General features: G+C 48.6%; 1 protein-coding gene across 2 annotated transcripts in view; it reads right to left on the bottom strand.

Moving 5' to 3' along the window:
- LOC144138486 (protein rhomboid-like) overlaps positions 1-23,309 on the bottom strand; it is a 190,488-nt gene that overhangs the window by 126,434 nt on the left and 40,745 nt on the right. The window contains exon 1 of one of the 2 annotated variants that reach the window (XM_077670785.1): positions 19,617-19,672. The exons of the other annotated variant lie outside the window; for it this stretch is intronic. Coding sequence (XP_077526911.1) covers positions 19,617-19,655 — 39 coding nt within the window. The 5' untranslated portion in view covers positions 19,656-19,672. Of the gene's footprint in view, positions 1-19,616; positions 19,673-23,309 lie in introns of those variants that run through there. 2 annotated transcript variants of the gene reach the window in all.

Here is a 23,309-nt window from a genome sequence, read left to right as displayed (position 1 = left end):
TAATAATAATAATAATAATACATCATCCACCATCACCGTCATCATCAAACGAGCAGTGGAACGTGATGCTGCAGTTCCAGACTCTGATGGCCGCCTTGTGAATACTGTAAATAGATCATTCTCAGACACCATAATTCGGGTCGCCTTCATCCCTCCGCCAAAATGCGGCAGAGAACGAGGCCAAGGAGATGAAGAAACAAAACGAAGAAACTAAGAAGGCAAGGTACTTTGTTTCATACTTTTTGGTCGTCTTACTGCAGTTCATCTCAAGGTTTTTTTTTTACTTCTAAATGTTCACCAGCTCACCCAGTTTGCTGTTCTAATTTAAACAAATGAGTTATCCAGCGTTTTTGCTTGCATTGTAAGGAAGGATATTTTTATGCCTTATTTTATGCAGTGAATAATTGCCCCTCAGTCCACTGCTTTTATCACCACTGTTCCAGCAAATTATTCTAATTTCTTTTAAGGGCGAAGCCCCTTCGGGGCTGGTGCTGTTGGCGTCTCCTGTCGTCGTCGTCGTCGTCGTAATTGCCGTCTTAATCATCGTTTCATGTAGTCATGGTACTAAAACACCGGGAAGCTCGTTTACGCCTCGCGTTGGAGCGCTTCGAAACACGTTGTAAAAAAACACCGGGACACTCGTTTACGCCTCGCGCTAGAGAGCTTCGTGCTTCAAAGAAAAAAGGCTTTTGCAGCAAAGCTGTATAACTCTATCCCCCAATGGTTTCATCTCGTAGGCAAAAACGCCAATGCGCCAAGAATACACTTACACACTGCAAGGTTCGCCCCTGTCCAGGTTTCACGTTAGTGGTGATGGCCCGGGATTTTTTAGATATAAAGCCGTGAAGCATAACGTGTTAGTGATGGCCTAGCTGTTCACCACTGATGTAAATTCTGATGTGTTTTTGCGTATCAACTTAATAAATGCCTGTAGTAGTGTACCGCTGCGGGTAACTGCAGCGACAGTCACAAATGCGGATACCACGGTCTCTCACCATCCGACGTCCGATCCTTAAACCCCCTGTTAAGAACACTTCACTGCAAACAGCTTGATAATAAAAAAGAATAACACCTTCATGATGGAGCGCGTTACCGGGCAGAGGGTAATTCAAAAACCATCTCAAGAAGACAATTTTAACAGTAAGAAACGGAAGACGCGCCGCTGTTGTCCGTGACGTACGGTTCGCAACTTGCCGAATCGTAAACCAATCGGTGCTTGCAAAGGGCACACTGCAATGTTTCACACCTTCTAAGTAGAACCGACTAGAAGCAGAATCCAAACCAAAAACGATTTCTACTGCAGGGCATTGCCATTCAAACGCGCGTATGACTGAGAAAATCGGCACTGATGGCCTGAGGCCATCTCCGTCAGGATGTCTAGCACGTAACTTAAGCGGAACATGACGCAGCGATTCGTTTGCACTTCTTTTCTGTGTCTGACTTGCACCAGAAAAGACGGCCATTGTTCACTGAAGTTGAACCCATCAACCTCACGTACTCGCTGCGCTGCGGAACACCATCCGCAATGGCTGTGCCTACTCCGGAACGAAATGCGGTAGACCGCGGAGAGAAACTCCCACGGCCCGTGAGCTATGCAGGTCTGTTAGCAGCTCTACATATTAGGAACAGGTATACGCGTCCATCCTCTCTCCTCTTCCGAAGCCTCCTCCTCCTCTTCCTCCGGCGGCGGCTGTCCGTCTATCGGGGGGAGCCTCGACGAGCTCGTCTAAATAAGACCTCCGGGTTGAGGAGCGCAACGCGGCGGGTGGGGAGCGGGTCCGGCGCATCACTCGCCGCCGCCGCCTCCGGACGCGTTTACGAGCGACCGAACCGTCGCCGCCGCGCCTCCTCCGGGATTGGATGCTGCGAGCGATGGCATCGCTGCGCAGCTCCGGGGCGATGCAGCGAGCCGGTCGCAGTCTTGCCACGGAGTGGCGGTACGAGCTCTGATAGTGGTTGTGGAGCGCCAGTGGAGTGCGGGTACCTTTAGCGCTGTTTGCAGTCGTCTTCGGCATCATCATCTTGATCTTCTTCACCTTCGCCATCTTCATCATCTTCTTCATCTTCTCCATCTTCTTCATCTTCTCCATCTTCTTCATCTTCTTCATCTTCTTCATCTTCATCTTCTTCTTCCTCTTCTTCCTCTTCTTCTTCTTCGTGGTCATCGCCGCCACCATAACCATGAGCATAACATAATCACCACCACCACCACCACCACAATCATCATCATCATCATCGTCGCCGTCTTCGCAGTCGTTTCAATTATCATAATCATCGTAGCATCATCTCTAAGTCCACTGCAGGACGACAGGCTCTACTACAGATCTCCACCCGCTTCTGTCCTGCACTGCAGTATATATGAATATCAGATGGTTTTAAAGGGTCTCGATCAGAGTTGCGGCAGGCGCCCTTACTTTTGTTTACGCGCCAGTGGTATGAAGGAGACTGCACAACTACTTGCGGTATACAAGTAAATATGATCGGGGAAAATAACAAGTCAAGGTATTATATTCTCACTAGAAAAGTCTGTGCGCGCTCTGCTCAGTCAAGTTCTGCTTAGAATAAGCGGAATATTATAGCGCTGCTTGAAAGTAGAAATGAGAGACAGAGAGAGAGAGAGAGAGAGAGACTTTTGGGTAAAGTGTGGGAGAGAGCTTTAGAAAGTCACTGTCGGCGTTTCGGTGCGTGTTCTGCGCCAATTGGAGCCTCGCTGATATGATTGAAGGACCCTGCAACAGCTTTCTTAATTTTTTTTTTGTAAATCCTAAATGCTTGCAGAATGTATTGATTGATTTTAGTGTTTAACGCGCCGACGCAACGCAGGCGATGAGGCGCGCCGTAGTGGAGGGCTCCGGATTAATTTTGACCACCTGGGGATCTTTATCGTGCGCCGAAATCTCGTACACACGGGCGTTTTTGCTTTTCGCCTCCATCAGGAGCTTGCAGAATGTAGTCAACCAACACACCCAGTACGTAGATTATAAGAAGTCGCGAAGTACCTCAGTCAGAAATGAGTGCTGTATGCGCAGATAACTTGGAGACTTCCTCGAAATATTTTTCTCTTTCGCTGTCTTGGCGTTCTTCGACCGCTGGAACTGCGGCATTACAGCGGCTGTTGGCCGGCTTTTCTTCGGTTGCGGCGATGGTCGTATGCGATAGCCACTTTAACAAAAATTTCCAGTGGCTTAGCTCGGCTATGCCAGGTTATACATAGCGTGAGCTAAGGTTCAGCACTCGTACTCCAATTGGATTGGATTTCAATCCAACACAATCCAATTTAATCCAATCCAATCCAATCCAAATCAAATGCAATCCAAGCCAATCCAAGCCAATACGATCCGACCCGATCCAAACCAATCCAATGCTTCTCGCACTTGCGCATAACGGCCCTTCACGGCATACGCGAAACCGCTCAACCTCGGCCAGTGCAGCTTACGCTACAAAAAGCCACAAAAGCAAAGCAGAGACGGAACTGCTGCGACGAGCAAATCACGCAGTGCCGCTCCGTGCCGGCGATAACTATATATCTTTCGCGGTGCTTCCAGGCGAGAAGGGAAGAGGAAAGCGTTTATCGGAAGTGTTGCAAAACCCCTTTAATATAGTGGTGCTTGCTGTATAAAAAGTCAAAACGTTAGAGAGTTTTAGAGAGCCTCGACCGAGAGTCACGGTCGAAACGGGGCGTCTTGCCTTAGCTCAGGGCCTGGCAGTATGCGGAATAGAGCAGTGCTGCTTGTTGTGTATTCAAGTCTCTGTTTGTAGTGCGTATGCGGAAATCGGCACTTATGTGCGCATGGCCTGATGAATGGTGACATCTAGATGGCGGCTAAACTCGATACCCTTGGCAAAATTTACGAGCACGGAATGTTGATGGGTTTCCATCTAGTTTGGGCACAATTACGTGTGACGGCAAATGTAGAATTCGCCCGCGGACGGGGCAATGCCGGATGACGCGCACGTTCAACTGTGTGCGCAGTAAAGTTCGGTGAAGTGTTACGGGAAGTTCGACTATAGGTGCACGGAGACGAGTAGACGAGGGGAGTAACGACAGTTGCGATGTAGATACTGGTAATAACAGTAACATTGTACGCGAAAGGAAAAGTCTACAAGCCTTGCGGAGGGGAGAATAAGCGGAGGAAGGTGGCGGGAAGTTCAAATAAAGTTTGCCGATGAGGCTGACGGGGTATGAGAACAACTTCACGGCAATATCCAAGGAAGGCGGTTATGAATTACTGACGCATTTTCAGGGACGTTTTGCGGCAGTTAGTTTTATGCGGCGTTAAACGCGCTTCTTTTACAGGATATTATTACCGACAAAAAAAAAAATAAAAGTACCTGAAGGGTTAGGGAAAGGACCAAATAATGAACCGCTCGCAATAATTTTACCTCGGCGGCTGAATCTACACAGAAATTTGTTCCGTGAGCGAATTTCGACAACGACTTTTCGCTCGACGAAAGAAACAGCGTGCCGGCCGCGCATACACACTACGGTCACGGAAGAACGTTAACGCTAGCGTACCGTACGCTAATAGCATGCTAAAACACCCTAACGTATGCAAGGTTTCCTGTAATGCGCGCATTAGACCTCGGAAAGCCCGGTCGCGGGAAATAAAGCGGCCGGCGGAGACAGGAAGATCGCGCGAACATTGACGACAGGGAACACCGCGGAGCCTTGAAATGAACGTCGACACAAGAGAAACCACAGCAGGAAAAGGAAGGCAAAAAAATAGCTGACTGCGATGCTTCAATGGGCGCATCGGAACGACCAAGAAGACGCGAGAAAGGAACGGTACAGTGCTCCGCAAGCGTCGAACACGAGAGAAAACCCACAAGCGAGAATGAGTCCAAAAGTAAAGAACTCAATAGAGAAGATCTCAGGAGATGCTTCCGGGGAGACGAAGGGAAACCCTTGAAGCACGTCGTCGACTGCTAGCTAGTAAACGCACTCGTACATGGACGGTATACAAAGCCGCGGAGTCAAAGAACCCATCGCTAAACCAAGGGGCAGCGCCTGCGCCGATCGATGGTCCCACGAGCGAAGCTATGAGCGCGGACTTCGAGACGAGACGCCGTCCATGACGAGGGTGCCTCTTCACATACGAGGCGCGACGAAGCGACGCCAAACACAAGGAAGAGACAAAAGTAAAAAGGACGTGTAAGCGCAGCCACCGACTCCACAGAAGCGTTCCGCTCCATTATAGAAGACGCGGATGTAAGAGAGCCTTCCGTTAGCGAGTGTTCCGTAGAAAATCCTCGGTGGGTTCGTTCAAAGGGTTCGTTCGTGAAAGGGGTGAGTCATGGAGTGGTGGAGCGAGTTTGAGTGTCTCCCCACAAGTACGCCGTAAAATGTACCAGCTCGCGAATGCAGGAGGTTATATACGAAGAAAGGAGGCGAATACGGCATTGGGGGAGAGGTTAACCTCTCCCCCACGAGGACGTACTTTGTAGCTCATACATTATGACGGCCCGAGCGATCGATGTGGGAAGAGGCTAAGTTGGTGCAGACACGGCGGCGACACGAGTTCGGTCGTATAACGGGAAGATTTGAACAGTGCCACCGAAGAAGGGACACGTCGGTCCGGACGTTGCCTCATAGTTTGCCCTCGCTCAAGGCCCTTGTTTAGATGGAGGAATCGCCTGAAGGGGCATTGAGAGGGCAGCAGCAAACGATCGCCATATACACAAAGTAACTTTATACGGGGTTCCCAGCGCGGAATAGCGCAGGCGGAAATTACGGGCCAGGTTTTATTTCTCCAGCGAGTGACGTCACGTCAAGCGAACCTCCTTGACGTCAGGAAACCATGACAACGAACGGCCTTCGGGGGGACAACAGCCCGTTCACAGCCCGTTCACATCCCGTGAATCAGCTTAATTTCTACAATCAGATTTTTGTTTAGTTCTAGCTTTATTTATCAAGGAGCATTTGTTTTTAGAGGGACAGACAACCGATTTTTGTGGAGTGCATGTCATTTATAGCTCATATGAAAGCCAGCGTTTTATATGCTGGCGTAACCGCAAGAAATTTCTCAATAAACCGGCGTAAATAATTTTAATCTTATTCTAATGTTTCTGAAGTTTGAAAGGTGGCGACACCTAGTGTCTAAACGTGGCACTACTCTACGTGTCCTCCAAACAACTCCGTCGGTTTCAATGCGTGACTCAAAAATCGTATCCAAAGGAATAGGGAACGTTGAAGATTATTGTTGTTTTTTACCGGGGACAAAATCTTAAACATCTCTCTCAATCTCGCGTGCAGTTAAAAGTGTGTTGCCACACGGCTCACTGTCACGGTTGCCAGCATTCCTTTTGGGTGGACACGTACGGCTGGTAGACGCAAAAAAAAAGCAAAACAAAACAATTCATGTCGCTTAATGAAAGGCTTTTTACACTCAAATGCAAGCGAAAAAGACCATGCCCGCACCGCATATCACGTGTTAGATGCCGAAGAAGCACGGAACATGAGAAAACTACAAACCAACGTTTTTTTCGCACAAATCCAGACGGTCTCTCATGTTCCCAGATAGATATAACGAAGAATGCCACAAATGTAAATTACGAGCTGGCTTGTTCCACACAGTCGGGAACTGTCCCATAATTTGGCAACAGAACACCTACCAAACCTCGAGAGAGTCCTGGGATTTAGCACTGTCCAGCTCGGACCTTCCGACACAGCGTGAGCTGCTAGAGAGAGTGGAGCTGGGAGCCTCTGCTTCTGGAGTCCTGGAAATAGGACTTCACCCATAACTCTTTCCACACTCCCTTCACCCTATTTTCAAATAAAGTTTGCTCTCTCTCTCTCTCTCTCTCTCTCTCTCTCTCTCTCTCTCTCTCTCTCTCTCTCTCTCTCTCTCTCTCTCTCTCTCTCTCTCTCTCTCTCTCTCTCTCTCATTCCAGCAGTTATAGGGCGCTATCAGCAAAACCGTTAGGGTTAACGTGTTTTAACCGATGCCCTTTCATTTAAAGCGAAAATATACTCGGCAAAGATCGGTCGTGTGTCCTTTTAAGCTCCAAGTTCATGATGTGCACAGAAACGCTGTTACAAGGCCAAGTAACGCCAGCCCCCCCCCCCCCCCCCCCCCAAAAAAAAAAAAAAAAAAGCCACGAACGGACCGAGAACGGTGTTGTAGCCCACTTCTGTGTTTCTCTTCCGCTTGTGCGCTGCATATTTCTACTATAAACAACCAACTTGAGTGACTTTTCGTTATGAAAAAAAAAAAAAGAAAGTTGTAGCTGGAGTGGACAGCGCTTAAACTTTGACTAGTAGAAACAAGGACGAGAAAGACTACAAAACAGGACGAAGCGCATTACGGGTACGCAGCAACAAATAGCCCTTACAGATTCCCCGTTAAAGAAAGGCGTTAGCGTCCACCATGTTCTTAACGGTTTAACGGATTCTAAGCGGACTCGACGAGGAGAGGGAGTCCTCGCGAGACTCAACAGAGAGGTCTTGCAAATTTCAGCTTCAACTGAAACAATTTGGTGATTGCTGCAAATCAATCAGTGAATCAATCAAGATCAGCGAATAGAAACTTAAGACTGACGTACAAAATCGCAGCTCCACTGAGTAGTCTGGCTGCCTAAAAAGGCTATGGACAGGCACCTACTCAGGAACATTGGCTAAGGCTTTATAAAATGGCTAGCCAAATAATAATTTTAGCCCATATTTTAGTAACAAACAAACAAACAAACAAACAAACAAACAAACAAACAAACAAACAAACAAACAAACAAACAAACCAAGAAACAGAATAGAATTTAAATTGTTTATAGAAATTTGGCTGGTTAGCTATTTCCTCAAGGCTTGGCCAATTCCCCTCTGCGGGTATGCGGAAGCGGATGGGCATAATGACGGGTACTAAGCTCGGACGTTGATTTGATTGATTGTACGGTTTAACGCGCCGACGCAACGCAGGCGATGAGGCGCGCCGTAGTGGAGGGCTCCGGATTAATTTTGACCACCTGGAGATCTTTAACGTGCGCCGAAATCTCGTACACACGGGCGTTTTTGCTTTTCGCCTCCATCAGCAACTAAGCTCGAACGGACAGTCGCTTTCAGTATAACCAGTAACGCTTCTTATTTTAAGCTTCATGCAAGCACCTCTCAAGACCTCAAAAAAGAGAAGAAAGCCCACGATATTGACATAACCTCCTAAGGCATCATAACTGTTATCTCTAGAGCGGCCGTTTCATTCATTCATTCATTCATTCATTCATTCATTCATTCATTCATTCATTCATTGCAAGTGCTCAACAAAAGCGCTGCGCCTTCTATCGAGACAGCACTGCACGGGTAACAATGTGCATTGAATCTCATAGTGGGAGTGACTAGACATCAACAAGTGTCATTGCTCGCTTATAGTGCACAACTCCGGTATCCGACGGCCGACGCCGAAAAGTTAGGTAAAAAATAAAAATAAAATGCCGGAACGTGGGGAAAGAGAGATGGGAAAAAAGAAGAGAATGTTGACAAGCACACAAGTAACGCCCCCGGCATTAGAAGAATAAATAGCGGAAGCCCGAGAGGCGGTCACGCGCATTCCCCGTTGACCAAGCAAAAGCCGCTCCTCAGAAGCAGTCCGCCAGAACCGGCGGAACGGAAAAGCGCGCGCGTCCCGTCTTCCGAGGCGGCAAATTTTTACGGCTCTTTACGCGGAACCTGCGCACATCAAACGCTCCACCGCCACCGCTTAAGCAGAGACCCACGGAGCGGGAGAAAGAAGGAATAAAGAGACTGACCGGTGGCGACAGGTATGTGGGGGGCGACGACAACAGCGGGAGACCGACCGTGGAGGCTATCTGTTTAGCGCTCCACTGATCTTTTTTGCTTTCCGCCTCCCACCCACCTCCATCTCTTGTGTGTGAACAGCTCACAATCTTTCTTTTTTGCCGCCGATAATTTTTCTCGCTGTTCCCGGAAGCCAGTAAAACCCGAGCGAAACGAACAAGCAAAGCTGACTAAGCTGCGTAGCCGGGCTTCCTGTCCGGGGAGAGACCCTGAGTGACGTTTTCGGGTGGGGGAACGTGGAGCGCTAACTCTGCACCCAGACTGCACTGAGTGGTTAATCAGAGCGAAACGCGAGTGCCCATCGGGTGGAAATCGCGTTCGCGAATCAACAAACGCTTGTTCGACAACTGCGAACCTCCACAAGAGCGCCAGAAGGCGACACGGTGATGTGGGTAGCGGTCAATTTAATTTCCGATTTCAACAACTCAGGTCGAAATCAAGAAGGCCTTCGGTGGCAATTAAGTAGCGTGTTTCAGTTGTCTGAAGCTGAAATCGGGGCCGTTAATTGAATTAGCGGTTAGAAAGCGAGAATATAGGCCTACAAGCATGAACTGAATTTCGGTAGGAAAGGAGGTATGGGCGTCCGAGGCATAAGGCTGGGGCGGTAGCAGCAATTACTATATTGAAACCTGCAGGGGAAGATGGCTCAAAACGTATGGTTTCGTGCTTCGTGAAAAGGTTACAACGAAAGCATCAAGACGCGCCACGTTTGTGCATATGTGGGTTTTGGCCTGGGGCATGATACTGCACATAAGCCAGTAAGTAGTGGCCTTAAAATTTTTGGCCAATCCCTTCGTGTGGATATCTGCCACATGTCATGCACATACGGGCATAGCTCTGGAGCAGAACGGCGTGCATTTTCAGCGTGTTGATCGGGAATTGCCGCCAAACCTACAAGCACGTATAATTTTTTTTTCCGCCATGTTCAAAGACACCACAGAACGTCAATTAAAAACCAGTCATTGCAACTTTTTATCAATAAGTAATTACGTTCAGCGCACCGTTATGTATATATATAAAGAAAACAAGAAATAAACTATATTTTTACAAGCACCCTAAGTACAAGGCGTCTTTATGCGTGCATAGTCGTCTTAAATAGTTCTGGTAGATATCATTACTTTACATTGCTTTGTAGCTTAATCAATACTGTTTCTGAAAAAAAAAAAAAAAAATACTTGTAACGGAGTGATAATGGTTCCCGCCTCAGAGACGGTGGGGTCCTGGTTTCGGATATTCGAACCTTCAGAGCTTCTGAACCATTTTTTTTCCATAATGTGCAAGACCGCGCAAGCGCCGTGATACTGGCAAAGGACACCCGGTAACGGACACACATTGAAAAAAACTGTCCCTTACTGTAAACTATTGACAGCTATCGCTTGATGTAAAAACACGGTACTAGTTCGACAAAAGCTCGTCTGGTCGGGAATAGTTTGAAGAAACAGGCGAAAAGTAAGTCGTTTCGGATTGTGAACGAGGAACCCGTACAGGTTCCGATCCTAAATGTCTTACTTTTTGACTGAAATTCGAAACAGCGCAAAAAGACGGGACAAGGAAACGACGACACAAGTCAGTGCCTTGTGTCGTCGTTTCCTTGTCCCGTCTTTTTGCGCTGTTTCGAATTTCAGTATGCACCACCAACTAGCCCAAACCACCATTCTAACGCAGTTTATCACTTTTTAACGTTGTCAGCTACCATTTGCAGTTTCTTAAAAAATTGGTACCGCCTTCGCAACATTCTGAGCGATGCACAGGGCAGCAATAACTTGAAGAGTAACGTTAACGTTAACGTTAAGTGCGCTTGTGACGTCAGTGATGCTTACGCGTGAGGAGCTGATAATTGAGAGGCCGCTGGGGCGAAGGCGCAGACGCCGATCCCAAATCTCCGATAACCAGAACCGCAACAACGCTCGCGGCATCACAAAACGGTCCGCACGAATTAAACGCTGCTCCACTGAGAGGCTGCCGACCTCGGTGTAAATAAAGGGGACGTCACTCGGCCGACCATGCAGGCCCGGGGAGTTTCGCCCGCGGAGGAGACAACAGAAGACGCCATGCGCGACCAAAGAGCCTCGCCCTGGCGATGCGGACGGAGTTATACGGCCGCGGGTGCCGAGATGCGAGTCCACGCCGAAAAAAGAAACCGGGCCACCGACGCCGCGGATGACGCCGGAGGCGAGATGACAATCGCCGCTGCTGCTCCTCTCAGATATACTCTACTCTGCCTCGAGAAAGAGAGAGAGAGAGAGAGAGAGAGAAAAAAAAAAGAAAAAGAACAAGAACAGTAAGCAGACGGGAGGCGCTTCCCGCGGACCGAGAGGATTCATTTCTGACGGTTGACCGGCACTGCGCGTATGCGCCTTTAATGTCACTGCAGGACAGAGAGAGAGAGAGAGAGAGAGAGAGAGAGGAGAGAGAGAGAGGAGAGAGAGAGAGAGAGAGAGAGAGAGAGAGAGAGAGGAGAGAGAGAGAGAGAGAGAGAGAGAGAGAGAGAGAGAGAGAGAGAGAGAGAGAGAGAGAGAGAGAGAGAGAGAAACAAAAGAGGAGAAGAGGGATTTAGAGAGAGTGAGAGTGATAGAGAGCTGGAGGGAGTATAGAGAGGGATGAGAGAGGGAGGAAATAAACAGAAGAGGAAAAGAGGGATGTAGAGAGACAGTGATAGAGAGGTAGAGGGACGAGACAGAGAGAAGAGCGAGAGAGAGTGATAGAGAGCTGGAGGGAGGAAAACGAGAAGATAGAGGCAGGGAGGAAAGAGATAGAGAACCTCGAAAGGGAGTGATAGAGAGCGGGAGGGAGGAAAAAGAGAAAGGAGACGAGAGAGGGAGCAAAAATATAGAAGAGGGAAAGAGGGATGTAGAGGGAGAGAGAGATGTAGAGGGAGGTAAGAGAGAAGAGAGAGAGAGTGTGATAGAGAAAGAGAGAGAAATCAAGGGTAGATTTTATCTCGAATGATTGTATTGAAACGTGAAGCATTGTTTGATTAGGAAGAATTGCACGCAGAATTGCTTTAAATTGCTCGCAGTTAAGAGTAATCAATTCAAGTTACGTGAAACTGTTGTGGAATTAGTTGGAATTTCTTGTAGCTGGGTGAAATTACCTCCACTAACTTGGAATTACCTGCTTTTACTTGGAATTCCTTGGAAGTGTTCAAATATCGGTGGATTGCTTCAATTTTTTAAATGTGCTTTGTATTTTTTAGAATCACTTATTAAGCTGGAGTTTAGCAGACCCTCTCTGTTATCACCGGTAATTACTCGTAATGACGGAGTTTGCTGCTATACATTAGTTGAAAAAACTTGAAATCACTCTTAATTACTTCAAATTTACTTGCATTTTTCTTCCAACTACTCATTTGGAGTCTCTGGGAGTAGTGGCATACCGCTTGGCTGTAAACTATATACAATTTCGCTCAAGATTAATTACAAATCACTTAATCAAATTAGGGGTTCATACGCAAAGTTGAAGACAACCATAGTTCACATGCACACTTCAAGACATGGGTACACGTTTTGTGATTTTCGCGAATTTACAAAATTCGCGACCTCACTCACGAAGGGTTCAACATACGCCTGGTCTGGACTCCTGCTCACACATATGGAGCGGACGTAAACCATTCGGCGCATAATGCTGCCCGGGAGTGTTTACGCAATCCTCCCATGGTTCCCGCGTCCATCCAAGAAAGACCTGAGCCCCAACATGCATGCGAAATGGAGTGGCAGCAAAAATACCGTCGAATTAAGAACCTCAGCCGGCAACGGCTTGCCGACGCCTCACCACCTGGTTTTCTTGCTCCTCTGCAGTCCCTGCCAAGAACAGGAGAAATTTTCGCTAACAAAGTCTACGCTGACTCGGCCTACACTCCGGACGTCATCTCCAAATGGACAACGCATAGGCACCTTGCTAGTCCTCGGTGCCCCTACTGTGGCAGCAACAATACACCGAACCTTTTCCACCTCATCTGGGCTTGTTCAGCTTACTCGACTGACCGCGACCAGTTCCTTACAACGCAAGTACGCCCGATGACTTCTGAAGAAAATGTCCAAAACGCCAGAAACAACCCCCAAATTTTACAGAAAATATGGCCACCGAAAAGCACCCTTTGTGGCTCCTGAATGGCTCATGTTGCACATCCCGATCATGGTCGTATTAGAGTGTCCTCGCCACAACTTCAAATGTGCATACCGTGCTAAGTGAACCCTCACAGTGCAGTGAAGACTTTATATGAACCATCTTCCCCTACCCTTTTTCCCATGTACCCCAACAGGGCCTATTGGCCTCCTCCCATAATAAAGTCATCCATACATCCATCCCCTCTACACTCTAGGGCAATAGCGTGGTTCAGCTGCCTCACAATGTACGTCAGTACCAATTCATGCCGCCAACAAAACAAATTCGGAGAGTTATAGCAACGTGCAAACCACTTGGATGAAAAATGTGATCTGCGCTACGCTATGCCAAACGTCATGCTTGCATTCATACAAAGTGAATTTTAGAGCCAAATCGTATGCCCTACATCGCCATTCACCGAAATTTCCTTATTGGCTGCACCAGTTGCCCAATGAAGTGTATGTGGTGAAGCTGAACCATAGGATTTTCTTGGAGTGTGGTGTGGGGTCTGGAGGTATTGGACTGCGTTGCCCCTGCGATTGAAACTACGCGCATATGGGATGGGATCTCTGCTAGATACACAGTTGAACCTAAATTCAAAGAAAAGCGATTTACCAAGTTCTTTAACGAAACAATTCGCGGGTTCCGGAGACTTCGTTAAATTAAGGATGAATCGTTCAAGAAAATTCAAATTCTGGTTTAACGCGCGGGCGCAAAAAAAAAAAAAAAAAGAAAACACTTAGGTTAAGATGCATGCCTATACTCGCGTCGAGATTTCGTAGAAAAGCCCATTTTCACAGCGATAGATGCCAACTGGAAGCAACCCAAGTTTCCAGACCAATCGGCGTGCCTTCCAAAAACAATCCCGTTGAGGCTCGGAAAGTACGCTTCACTGCAAATATACGCATACTGAAAGAAAGCCAACTTTACGAGTAGTGTTTAAAAGCATTTTTAGAAGAGCGTTTCCCCATAAATACCCTCGCTATGCTTTCTTGGCTTGCCCTTGCTTTCCTTGGCTCTCTTGACCGCCTACCCTTATTTATGTCTTAATTCAACGAGCCCCTCATTTCATATTCTGATTCGCTACATGCATAGCGAGGGTCTCTGCTCTGGCAGTCTTGGTGCCATAGGTAGGTGAGAGTTCAACGCCGGTCGACCACTCTCGCTTATGCTGTAGACGCTCCAGCCACGGCCAGGGGGTAAAATGAAGGCCTCCTTTACCTCGAGTAGTCGGAGTGGCGCTGGCTATACCCCCCCCCCCCCCTACCCAAGTGCAGGACACAATCACCTCAACATAAATACCCGAAAAAGTGGAGGGGAGCACAGCCCCGTCAGTAGACTAGTGGGTCATCGCATCAGGAACGTATTCTGAAGGTCGTGGGTTCGGATCCCACCTGGCGGGCATGTTTTTCTCTCTCTTGAAAAACAGTTTGTTGCAATGATAATAACATGACCTACCATATTTCCATATTTTCCCTTTGCTTTCCTTGGCTCTCTTGACTGCCTACCCTCTATTTTTATATATATATATATATATATATATATATATATATATATATATATATATATATATATATATATATATATATATATATATATATATATATATATATATATATATATATATATATTATATATATATATATATATATATATATATATATATATATATATATATTGTGCCGCACCTATACGACCACCCCCGCCCAAAAAAGGGGCACCCGGCGACGGCCGTTCGGCGCCGCTCAGACTGGCAGCGGTCTCGTTTCTCCCCCTCGATCTTCACTCCGCCCGGGAGGGGGAGGGAGGGGGGCGTGCCCCTCGGTCGGAGAAGAGCCGCCGCCGCCCGAGATGGAGACCTCACGCAGCGCCGACGTCCGCCAAGCACCTCTCGCGTGCGCTAAGCGCCCCGCATAGGTGCCTGGCCGCGTGCACTGCGCCTGCGCAGTGCATGCCAACCTGTTGCCACCGTGAGTTAACAATGCACCGTGCTGGGCGGTTGTTGTCCGGTGAGGTTATTCCCGGCGATTAACGTCAAGCTGTTCATTAGAGGAGACGGTGGTCGTAGAGATGGGCGGAATTAAAGAGCCCGATGCCATTCCTTCTTTTCGTTTCTGTGGACATGCCGCTAAAACCCGTCCAGTGTTTCACAGCGTTGTCAGAGTTGTTCGATCGAAATGTCACTGATGTGGGTGCGCGAGCAGTAGATAGCTGAGAAACAAGTTCGAACGATTACTACCCCTTTGTAGCGTCCGCGACAATCCGCAGAGGCGACGATGTACTCGCGCCTGTAATATCTCCTAGACGGATCTGATCTCCTGGGCTGACACTTAGGAAGGACCTCCAGGGCAGCGCGCCGATCGAAAAGTTCGCTTCTCAAAACTTCCGAAAAGAAGAGTAGCGACAAACACGCGACTAAGCATCAGTGCTGCAGCGACGGAGCGGCGAACGGCCTCGTCGGAGAAAACGAAGCACCGGAGAAGAAGCACAAGAAAAGAAAGTCGACCTCGGCGGCGGCGGAGGAGAGAGGCCGAGATCGGCGGCGGCAGGAGCACGGGCGTCGGTGGCGGCATTTTTCCCACGTCCCCGCTGACCCAGAGCCAGGGGCGCGGTCGGACGACGAGACCGCTGCCCCCCGTCGACGCCGCCTCCTCGAGTGCGGCGGCCATCGCGGCCGCACATCAGAGGTCCGTCCGTCGGCCGCCGAACAAGAAAACCGAGGGCCTCGCCCAACAACCTGCTGCTGGCTGGCGGCGTTTGTTCTTCGGACGAAAACTTCTCCTTCAAACGGGGCCGGATCTCTCCGAGACGCTTCTACGGCTGCGCTGGTGGTGGTGGCGGCCGCCTGCGGAGGACCGACGCTTCTCTCGTGGTATGCCAGACATCGCGACGCCCATGGGTCACCTCTGAAGACAAAGACATCGTAACCGTGTCTTCGAAGTCAAAGGTGTCCCTGGAAATGACCTTTTCACCTCTGAAGACAAAGACATATCGCGGCCGTGTCTTCAAAGTCAAAGGGGGTCCCTGGAAATGACCTTTACTGCGAAGGCAACAGATGGCCGGTGGCGTCCGTAACAGGGAAACGGCTCGTAGGCCGCGTGTTCTTCGAGTGTTCCATAGAACGAACCATTTCATAGCATGCGCTTTAACTTAGCCGAGGCAAAAGGTTTGTAGCGCGAGCTACACTGGCCGAGGTTGAGCAGTTTCGCGTGCCTCCTGGAGAGCCGTGCTGCGCATGCGCGAGGAGCAGTGACGTCTCACGGCGCACAGCTGGCGCACCGGAGCCGCCGCCACCACCGCGACTGGATTGGATTGGAAATCGTTTTAGCAGTAGTAAGCATGCTATTCAGCTAATCCTAGACAACCAGGAAACCTAAGAATAACCAGCTGAACCTTAGCTCACGCTACGTATATCCTGGCATAGCCGAGCTAAGCCACTGCTAATTTTTTCCTATACTCGGCAGATGAAGTAAGGTCGCTGAAGAACGCAACCAAGTAGTCGAACAGACGGGCTGCGAAATCCGGCATCAGTGTAAACTCTCCCAATAGATGACGGCAGAAAAGAGCAGTGGCGAAACGTTTAGGAAACAGATCGAAGCCATTCGAAAGCGTAAGACGGAATCAGGTCACAAGGCAAATGCAGCAAACTCTTGTTAAGACGAACTCGAAGGGACTGCGAAAATTTGTTCGTATTATCATAAATTCGTCTTGAGCGGACTTTTTTTTTTTTTCTAATGTGCACGCTGAAAGAGAGCAAAAGGGTTTTTCGGCTTAACCGTGACATTTGACACCACCGAGTTCGACTTATAGCGAGAGTCCGCTTTTCTCTCAAATGGCAAGAGGGCGAATTGCACTTCGAGAACGCGGGGCGAAAGCAAGGCTTCGCAGGAGTTCAATTGGACAGTAATTAAGAAAAGCATAGGTGTCTTCGGACCTATAAGCTCGTTTCGGGCGCAGCAGGTCTGACCTCTCTCCGATTTCTTGATCATGTTATGAATCTAGTAGGATTCGCAAGAATTCCTGCTTCACGATCTAGATGGGAACGTTATACGATTGGTGAAGGGAGGAGCATTGTGTGGTTGATGAAGTGGTTAGTGAGGAACGTCACCGAAATTTTGAAGTGTGGACCTCGCTCCGGGTGAAGCTACTAAACTCGCGCTCATCCTTCGTTCCCTGTACAATCTGCGGGATGGATTATATGTGACGTAGTGATTTCGTCATGCCTCTGTTTAGAGGGGCCCCGCAACACTTTCTTCGACGTTTTTCGAAATATTAACTGCTTGCAAAACATAGTCAACCAACACATCCAGTACGTATATTAGGGGGTCGTGAAGTACCTCAGCCAAAAATTACTCCTCCAAGCCGATCACATAACTTAGAAACTTGCTCAAAAGATTTCGCTCTCTTTCCCGGTATTGGCGTTCTTCGACCGCTATAATTACGTCATTACAGCGGTGTAGAGGCTACTGGCAGGTTTTCCTTCAGTTGCAGCAGCGAACGCATTCGATAGCCACTTTAAGAATAAAGCCACAAGATTAAAGAAGAAATGAAAGGCTCATCTGCTGCGACGAACAAATCACGCAGTGCCGCTCCGCTCTGGCAATAACTAAAGCGTTCGCAGTGCTTCCAGACGAAGGAAAGAGTAGAAAGCGTTCTTGGGATGTGTTGCACAATCCCTTTGACACCGGAATGAACGCGATTGTCGACAATTTTTGGTCACCCGGTTGGTGCCTCCCTCGCCGTTCCACGATTACTGTTGGCTAGACATGAAATCCTCGTTAATCTAAGTTGGTCCCTGCTTCTGGCATTGCATACTCTTAAAGGAGCACTGACACGAAAATGTTATGTTACACTTTTATTGCTTTTATCGATGCCCAATGGTCTGACCAACCTGAAACAGCACTTCAAATACTTCAGCGCGCGATAGTTAATTACATTGAACGGCCTGAAAATCGTTTGTTTCAAATTCCCGCGCTTTCATCCCGAACGGCGCATATGACAGACTCCCTGCGTGACCTCACCGCTTTGTGCGGGCGTCACCGGGACCCGCTTGAGAGGGTGTTGCGCCCGCTCGCCGCTCGTGGGGCCGCGCGCGTGAAGTGACGTCACGAGTTTTTGACGAGCGCTGTCGCGTCACTTCTTTTTCCTCTCCTGTAGTGATGTCACGCTGATGTCCATTTGCTGAGTGTCGCTCCGCGCGCTGCTCCGTCGGGGCGATAAATGAGATCCAATTGCAAACTATCTTATTCGCGTCGCAGGCCGCTCATATTTCAGCCAGGGTATTCTGTTGAGTGAAGGAAGCGAACTGTGCAATAATATTAACGCCGAAAATTGGTGTCAGTGCTCCTTTAAGTCGTCAAGGGGCAATAAAACGAAGACTCGCCTTTTCTTCTTGTGTTGCTGAAAAACGATGAGAGGTTAGAAAGTTCGGCCACCGGACTGACCTCGATGAAGATCTTGAGCAAGTCAACACGGAAGAGGTGGGGGGGGGGGGGGGTTCATCTGGTCATCTGCCTGGTCAACAGGCTTATCATCTACCGAGATATTACGCAACTTATCAACTGGGCTGTCTCCTTTATCCAGCGGCACACTCTCTTTTCTTGCCTACTTAGAGCAGCTCTGAGCAGCTCCCAGCAGCCCAAAACTTCTCCCGCCATAGACGTTCTATGGGCAAATAAAATACGGAGCTGATTAAAGCTGCTCTGAACAGGCAAAAAAAAAAAAAAAGAGAGACCATCTGTTTTACGGCGGAGGCTCCAATCCAGCAAGCTGCATGTGCATCGCTAGGGCATCGATGAATAAGTGCCGAGTTCTCGACCTGTAATCACCCACTTCCTGCATCGTGCAGTGCGGACAGTCTACGAGGATGACCCTGAGACAAGGTGTAAAGCGGCCGTTATGAATGCATCTTTTCCTCCTTGCCTTTTTTAAATTATCTACAACCTGATTGTTCGGTTACAGTAGCAGTGTCTCACGTCTTATCACCTGAGCCACTTAAGCTGTTTGCATCTTTCGGCTTTTGTATACCGTATATGCCTTTTTTTTTTTTTTTTGTGGGCGGCCGTAGCTTGACTCTTGATAATCATCGCTGTTGGAATCTCAGGCAGGGCGCTGCCATTTGCGTAAATTGAATGCTAACAACAGAGGCCGTGATTAACGCGGCAGCTTTCACAGTAGAATGGACGCCTCAAACCACCAGGATATATAAATTGCCGCTGCTGCTTGCGGGGCAAACACCAGCGCAACGTGCCCATACTCCGGATCTTGTAAACGGTGCGGAAGTTCTTCTTACCTAGAGCACATGGTGTGGGCTAGCCCTCGAAAACGCTCCGGGAGGCGGATTTGCTCGGCGACCAAGCAACTCGACAAGAACAAGTCAAAGCTGGCGGACGACGCCACTAAGGCCCACGGACTCCTGGCTGCCGTCTGACGTGAAGGTGTTGGCACCACCCTCCCAGGAATCTATACACGTTTTTTACGTAGCAAGTGATAATAAAATTTACTTGACCTGACCTAACCTGAAATCCCTTTTTGCATCCAGGTTATGCTCCTAGGTGGGCACAGGGTTCGAGGAACACCGTTGCTAGAATGTTTTTTTAACTCAGGAACGTTCAGTATCTGGTCCATGTTTTCATCGTGGAGCTGAAGGCAGCTACTCCGAAGGTCGCCGCCTACTTTACAACTTTGCAACCCTGTACGGCTTGGCACCGCACTTAGCATGTGTACTCACAGCTGCTTGCGTCCCATGTGCTCCTTCTTCCGAGGACATACTGCCCTTCCGCGGCCTTCGACGGGCCAGCGACAAGTGAGAACTCCCCTGCCGGCGAGCACTGGTACCGCCCTATACCCCCGTCGATGACCGCGAATTCCTGCGCTCTGGCGGATAGGCTCCGCCAAATCTCGGCGATTTCGCGGGCTTCGGCTGGCAACTGTGGGAAGCGTTGGTGCCGCTACGCAAGGAGTGTTTGACGGACCCTCCAGGGGCTTGACAACGAGCGGAGCATGTTCACCCTCCCAAATTCTTAATAATATCACGGGAGCGACGATCAATCGGCATGTCACCACCTTATCACTGTGTCCAGCGGCAAGATAGGCGAGAGTAAGCGCAAGCGCATAAAACTATCTGCATTTAGAGTGTCGTCTGATAAGCTGTTTTCCTTAGTGCAACACGCCCCCTCCTTTTCTTATCTGTGAAAGCCATTTAACTAGCCGAAAAAAGTAGCCAAGCAGCGAGACGTTCTTGACGAACGTGCAGCGCAAGTGACACGAGAGAAAAAATAAACGCGCATTGGAGATACACGTGTGCTTCTAATCACCTCGGTTTCTCGCAAAGAAAAGTCAGACAGTTACAGTAACAGAGGGACATAGCGTAGCAACAGCACAGCAGACGATGCTCACACAACAGGAGAGGGATTTTAACGTGTGCGCGTACTCTCCCCTATTTCGCCGCTGGACACCGTGATAAGACGCTGACATTCTGATCGATCATCACTGCCGCGTCATTATTAAAAAATTAGGAGGGTGTGCGTACTCACGGCTGCTTGCACACCAGGTTGCTTAAAAAAATTACCATCTCTTCCCGAAGAAAGTTGAGAGAAGTGCAGAAGCTTCGTACAATCCAAGGAAAGTGCGTTCCATCGATCGTCAAACACACGAAGGCCCAAATCTCAAACGAAAAAGGAAACCATGCGACGATTTTTCGCGCACTATGTACACGCATATACGAACGATCTAAACCTGTACCGATACGTGGTTTATGAGATACAGGTATACTATTGTACTCCTTCTTCGTCATCGATGCGTGTATTAATCTTATCTAGAACCGTTTTTTCTTCCTCGATTCTCAAGTAACCGTTTTGACACAACGGAAGCCCTGTTTCACGCGCAATGCGCCGTGTGTACAGAGGTCTTATCAGAGATTTTTGGTCGACCAACCAGTCTATGGGAAAATGCATTAGTTTTCTGACAAGACGCCCGTGGTCCCGCTGAGAAAGCTTTCACTTTAAAACTGTCGGTGCTTTCCCAGCTCAGAGCGCCGCCGTGTAGCGGTGTTGTGCCCCACAGACACTGGCTATCTGTTCCGAAATGCTTGTTCCCACGTCCTTGCTTTGTGTTGATGAGGCTATTACCACGAACATGATTCTGTCTTTATATGAAGATACTGAAACCGACCCGGGGCCCGATGGTGTCACTGGATATGCGACGCAAACAGAGTGATCTGAAAGTTCACAGTTGTGGGAATAGCAAAAGCGCATCGATCCGAAGTTGGAAAAACAGCGAGGAAAAGATGAAGTTTCTTGAACAGCAAAAAAAAAAAAAAAAAAAAAAAAAGAAGAAGAAGAAGGAAGCTCACACTAACCCGTAAGACTTGAAGGTAGCGAAGCTGTACGCTACCTCGACGACCATCAAGACGGTTTAAGTCCACAATTGCAGCCGGTTTGCTTCTTCTTCGCTGTCGCAAAGACCTTACTCCATCATCGTTGCTATAAGTGTGAGCTGCCTTCTTTATTTTGGTAGTGATAACCATTGGACATCTCCTTGGAGGAGCCTACGCTATGGCGTCTTTCTCGTTCCCAGCAAGGGTTGCCACGATTACGGCGAACGCTGGAGTTTTCTTTTTGTAGCGTAAGCTACACTGGCCGAGGTTGAGCAATTTCGCGTGGACCTTGAAGGGCTGTGCTGCGCAAGCGCGATGAGCATTGGATTGGATTTGAATTTGGATTGGATTAGATTTGGATTGGATTGGATTGGATAGGATAAAAAAATTAATCCAGTTGGGGTACGGGTGTGTAGAGAATTGAGTCTGCACATTCGCCGGTGTGCACATTCCAGATGAGTGACGCCATAGCCGCGGCAGACGCACTGGCGCCGGTGCGTGCCCAGCTGTGCGCCTCCGTTGCGCAGTAGCCAAGTCTGACGGTGCGCCGGAGCCGCTTAATAGCCGTTTCGCGTGGCTCCTGGAGAGCCGTGCTGCGTAGGCGCGAGGAGCTGTGACTAGACTGGGGCCCTATTCTCGACTGCACAAACTGCCGGCAATTCGCCATGTTTTTTTTTCCGCTAGCACGACGTAAGCTATCAGTGACGTGCTGCACCTATAGCTAGACGACATGCAGTGTAATTTGACGATTCAGTCATGAAGATCGCAATCAAGGTATCAAATATTGCGCAAGAAAAATATAAAAATACTTGGCATGTACTATAAAAATTAAGACGGTAGCTGAGGCTGACAAGAAAAACACATTTCTGGAGGTCAAAATTGGCGTCAACACCACAAGGCGGTCGAGTAACGTTGATCCAAAAGCAGGCGAAAGGCGGATGTCGAGCTCAAGAACATCACACATTTTTTTTACCGTATCTATTTATTTCTTTCAATCCCTTTTAGTAACGTAGCTGGGCTCTCTGCTTCAATGCAAGCTTTGTTGCGTTATCACCTTCCTTGCCACCACCGCCGCCACGCCATCGTGTGCTGCTATGCTACAAGTTTATGGCGTGATCACAGAAAAAGATGGCCGCGACCATCGCTTCTATCCAGACGGCCGCGACTATCGCATATATCCAGACGAAGGGATAACAGCAAGAAAGAAAATATTGACAGATATCCATGCGTCACATGTGCATCCCAATCGTCATTTCCACCCCAAACTACACACTGAACTTTTCTACGCCCTTTTGGCCAAAATGGGTGTAGTATAAGTGGAAAAAGGGTGTTGGGAGTCCATCTCACCCTTTTTCTTGAATTTCAACACCCTTATTCGTAGCCCTACGCCTTTTTTTTTTTTGGGGGGGGGGGGGGGGGGGGGAGGGTGTTGACCAACTTCAACTTCCTTGGTTTTCGGTAGGGTGCTGAAAGGGTGTGGAAAAGGTGTTCAGCTGTTGATTGATTAAGGCCATGCATGCATGGTATAACTGCACTGCGAAGTACAAGGCACCCCTCATACCCTACTCCCCGCCTCGTAAGAAATGTTCAAAGCAAAAACCAATTTTCGTCTGCAATGATCGCTCGTTTTTCATATACGGTGCGCCTTATGGCGGCAAGTTTAGCTTTGGCACCTTGAAACGTCAATTTGAGCTTTTAAAATTTAAAGTCCGAAGTCATCTGTAGTGATCACGCCAATTATCAAACATCCTCAAACAGGGAACTCTTACGGCTAAGTGAGCCCTACCATGTCTCTCGAATCCTGAAACAGACGCCTACTTTGCAGGTCTCCTAAGTGGTTCCAGCGAGCACACAAAATGAGAGGGAGAAAAACGGTAAGAGAAAGAGACGGTTGTTTGCATACACACCCCCGCGGTAGCGTTTGATCATCCTTTCATCGCCCCCTTGTCTGCAACAAAGTTTCTTAACTCGTGTTTACCTCTTCCGCCTCGGTTTGCGGAAGCGCAGCTGTGCACCGTAGCACAACGAGCTCTTCGAAGGGAGAAG

The sequence above is a fragment of the Haemaphysalis longicornis genome, unplaced genomic scaffold (assembly GCF_048455015.1).
Source record: "Haemaphysalis longicornis isolate Haplotype H1 unplaced genomic scaffold, Haemaphysalis longicornis Haplotype H1 scaffold_5, whole genome shotgun sequence".
Taxonomy (NCBI): Eukaryota; Metazoa; Arthropoda; class Arachnida; order Ixodida; family Ixodidae; genus Haemaphysalis; species Haemaphysalis longicornis.
This window is presented reverse-complemented; position numbering and strand designations above follow the sequence as displayed.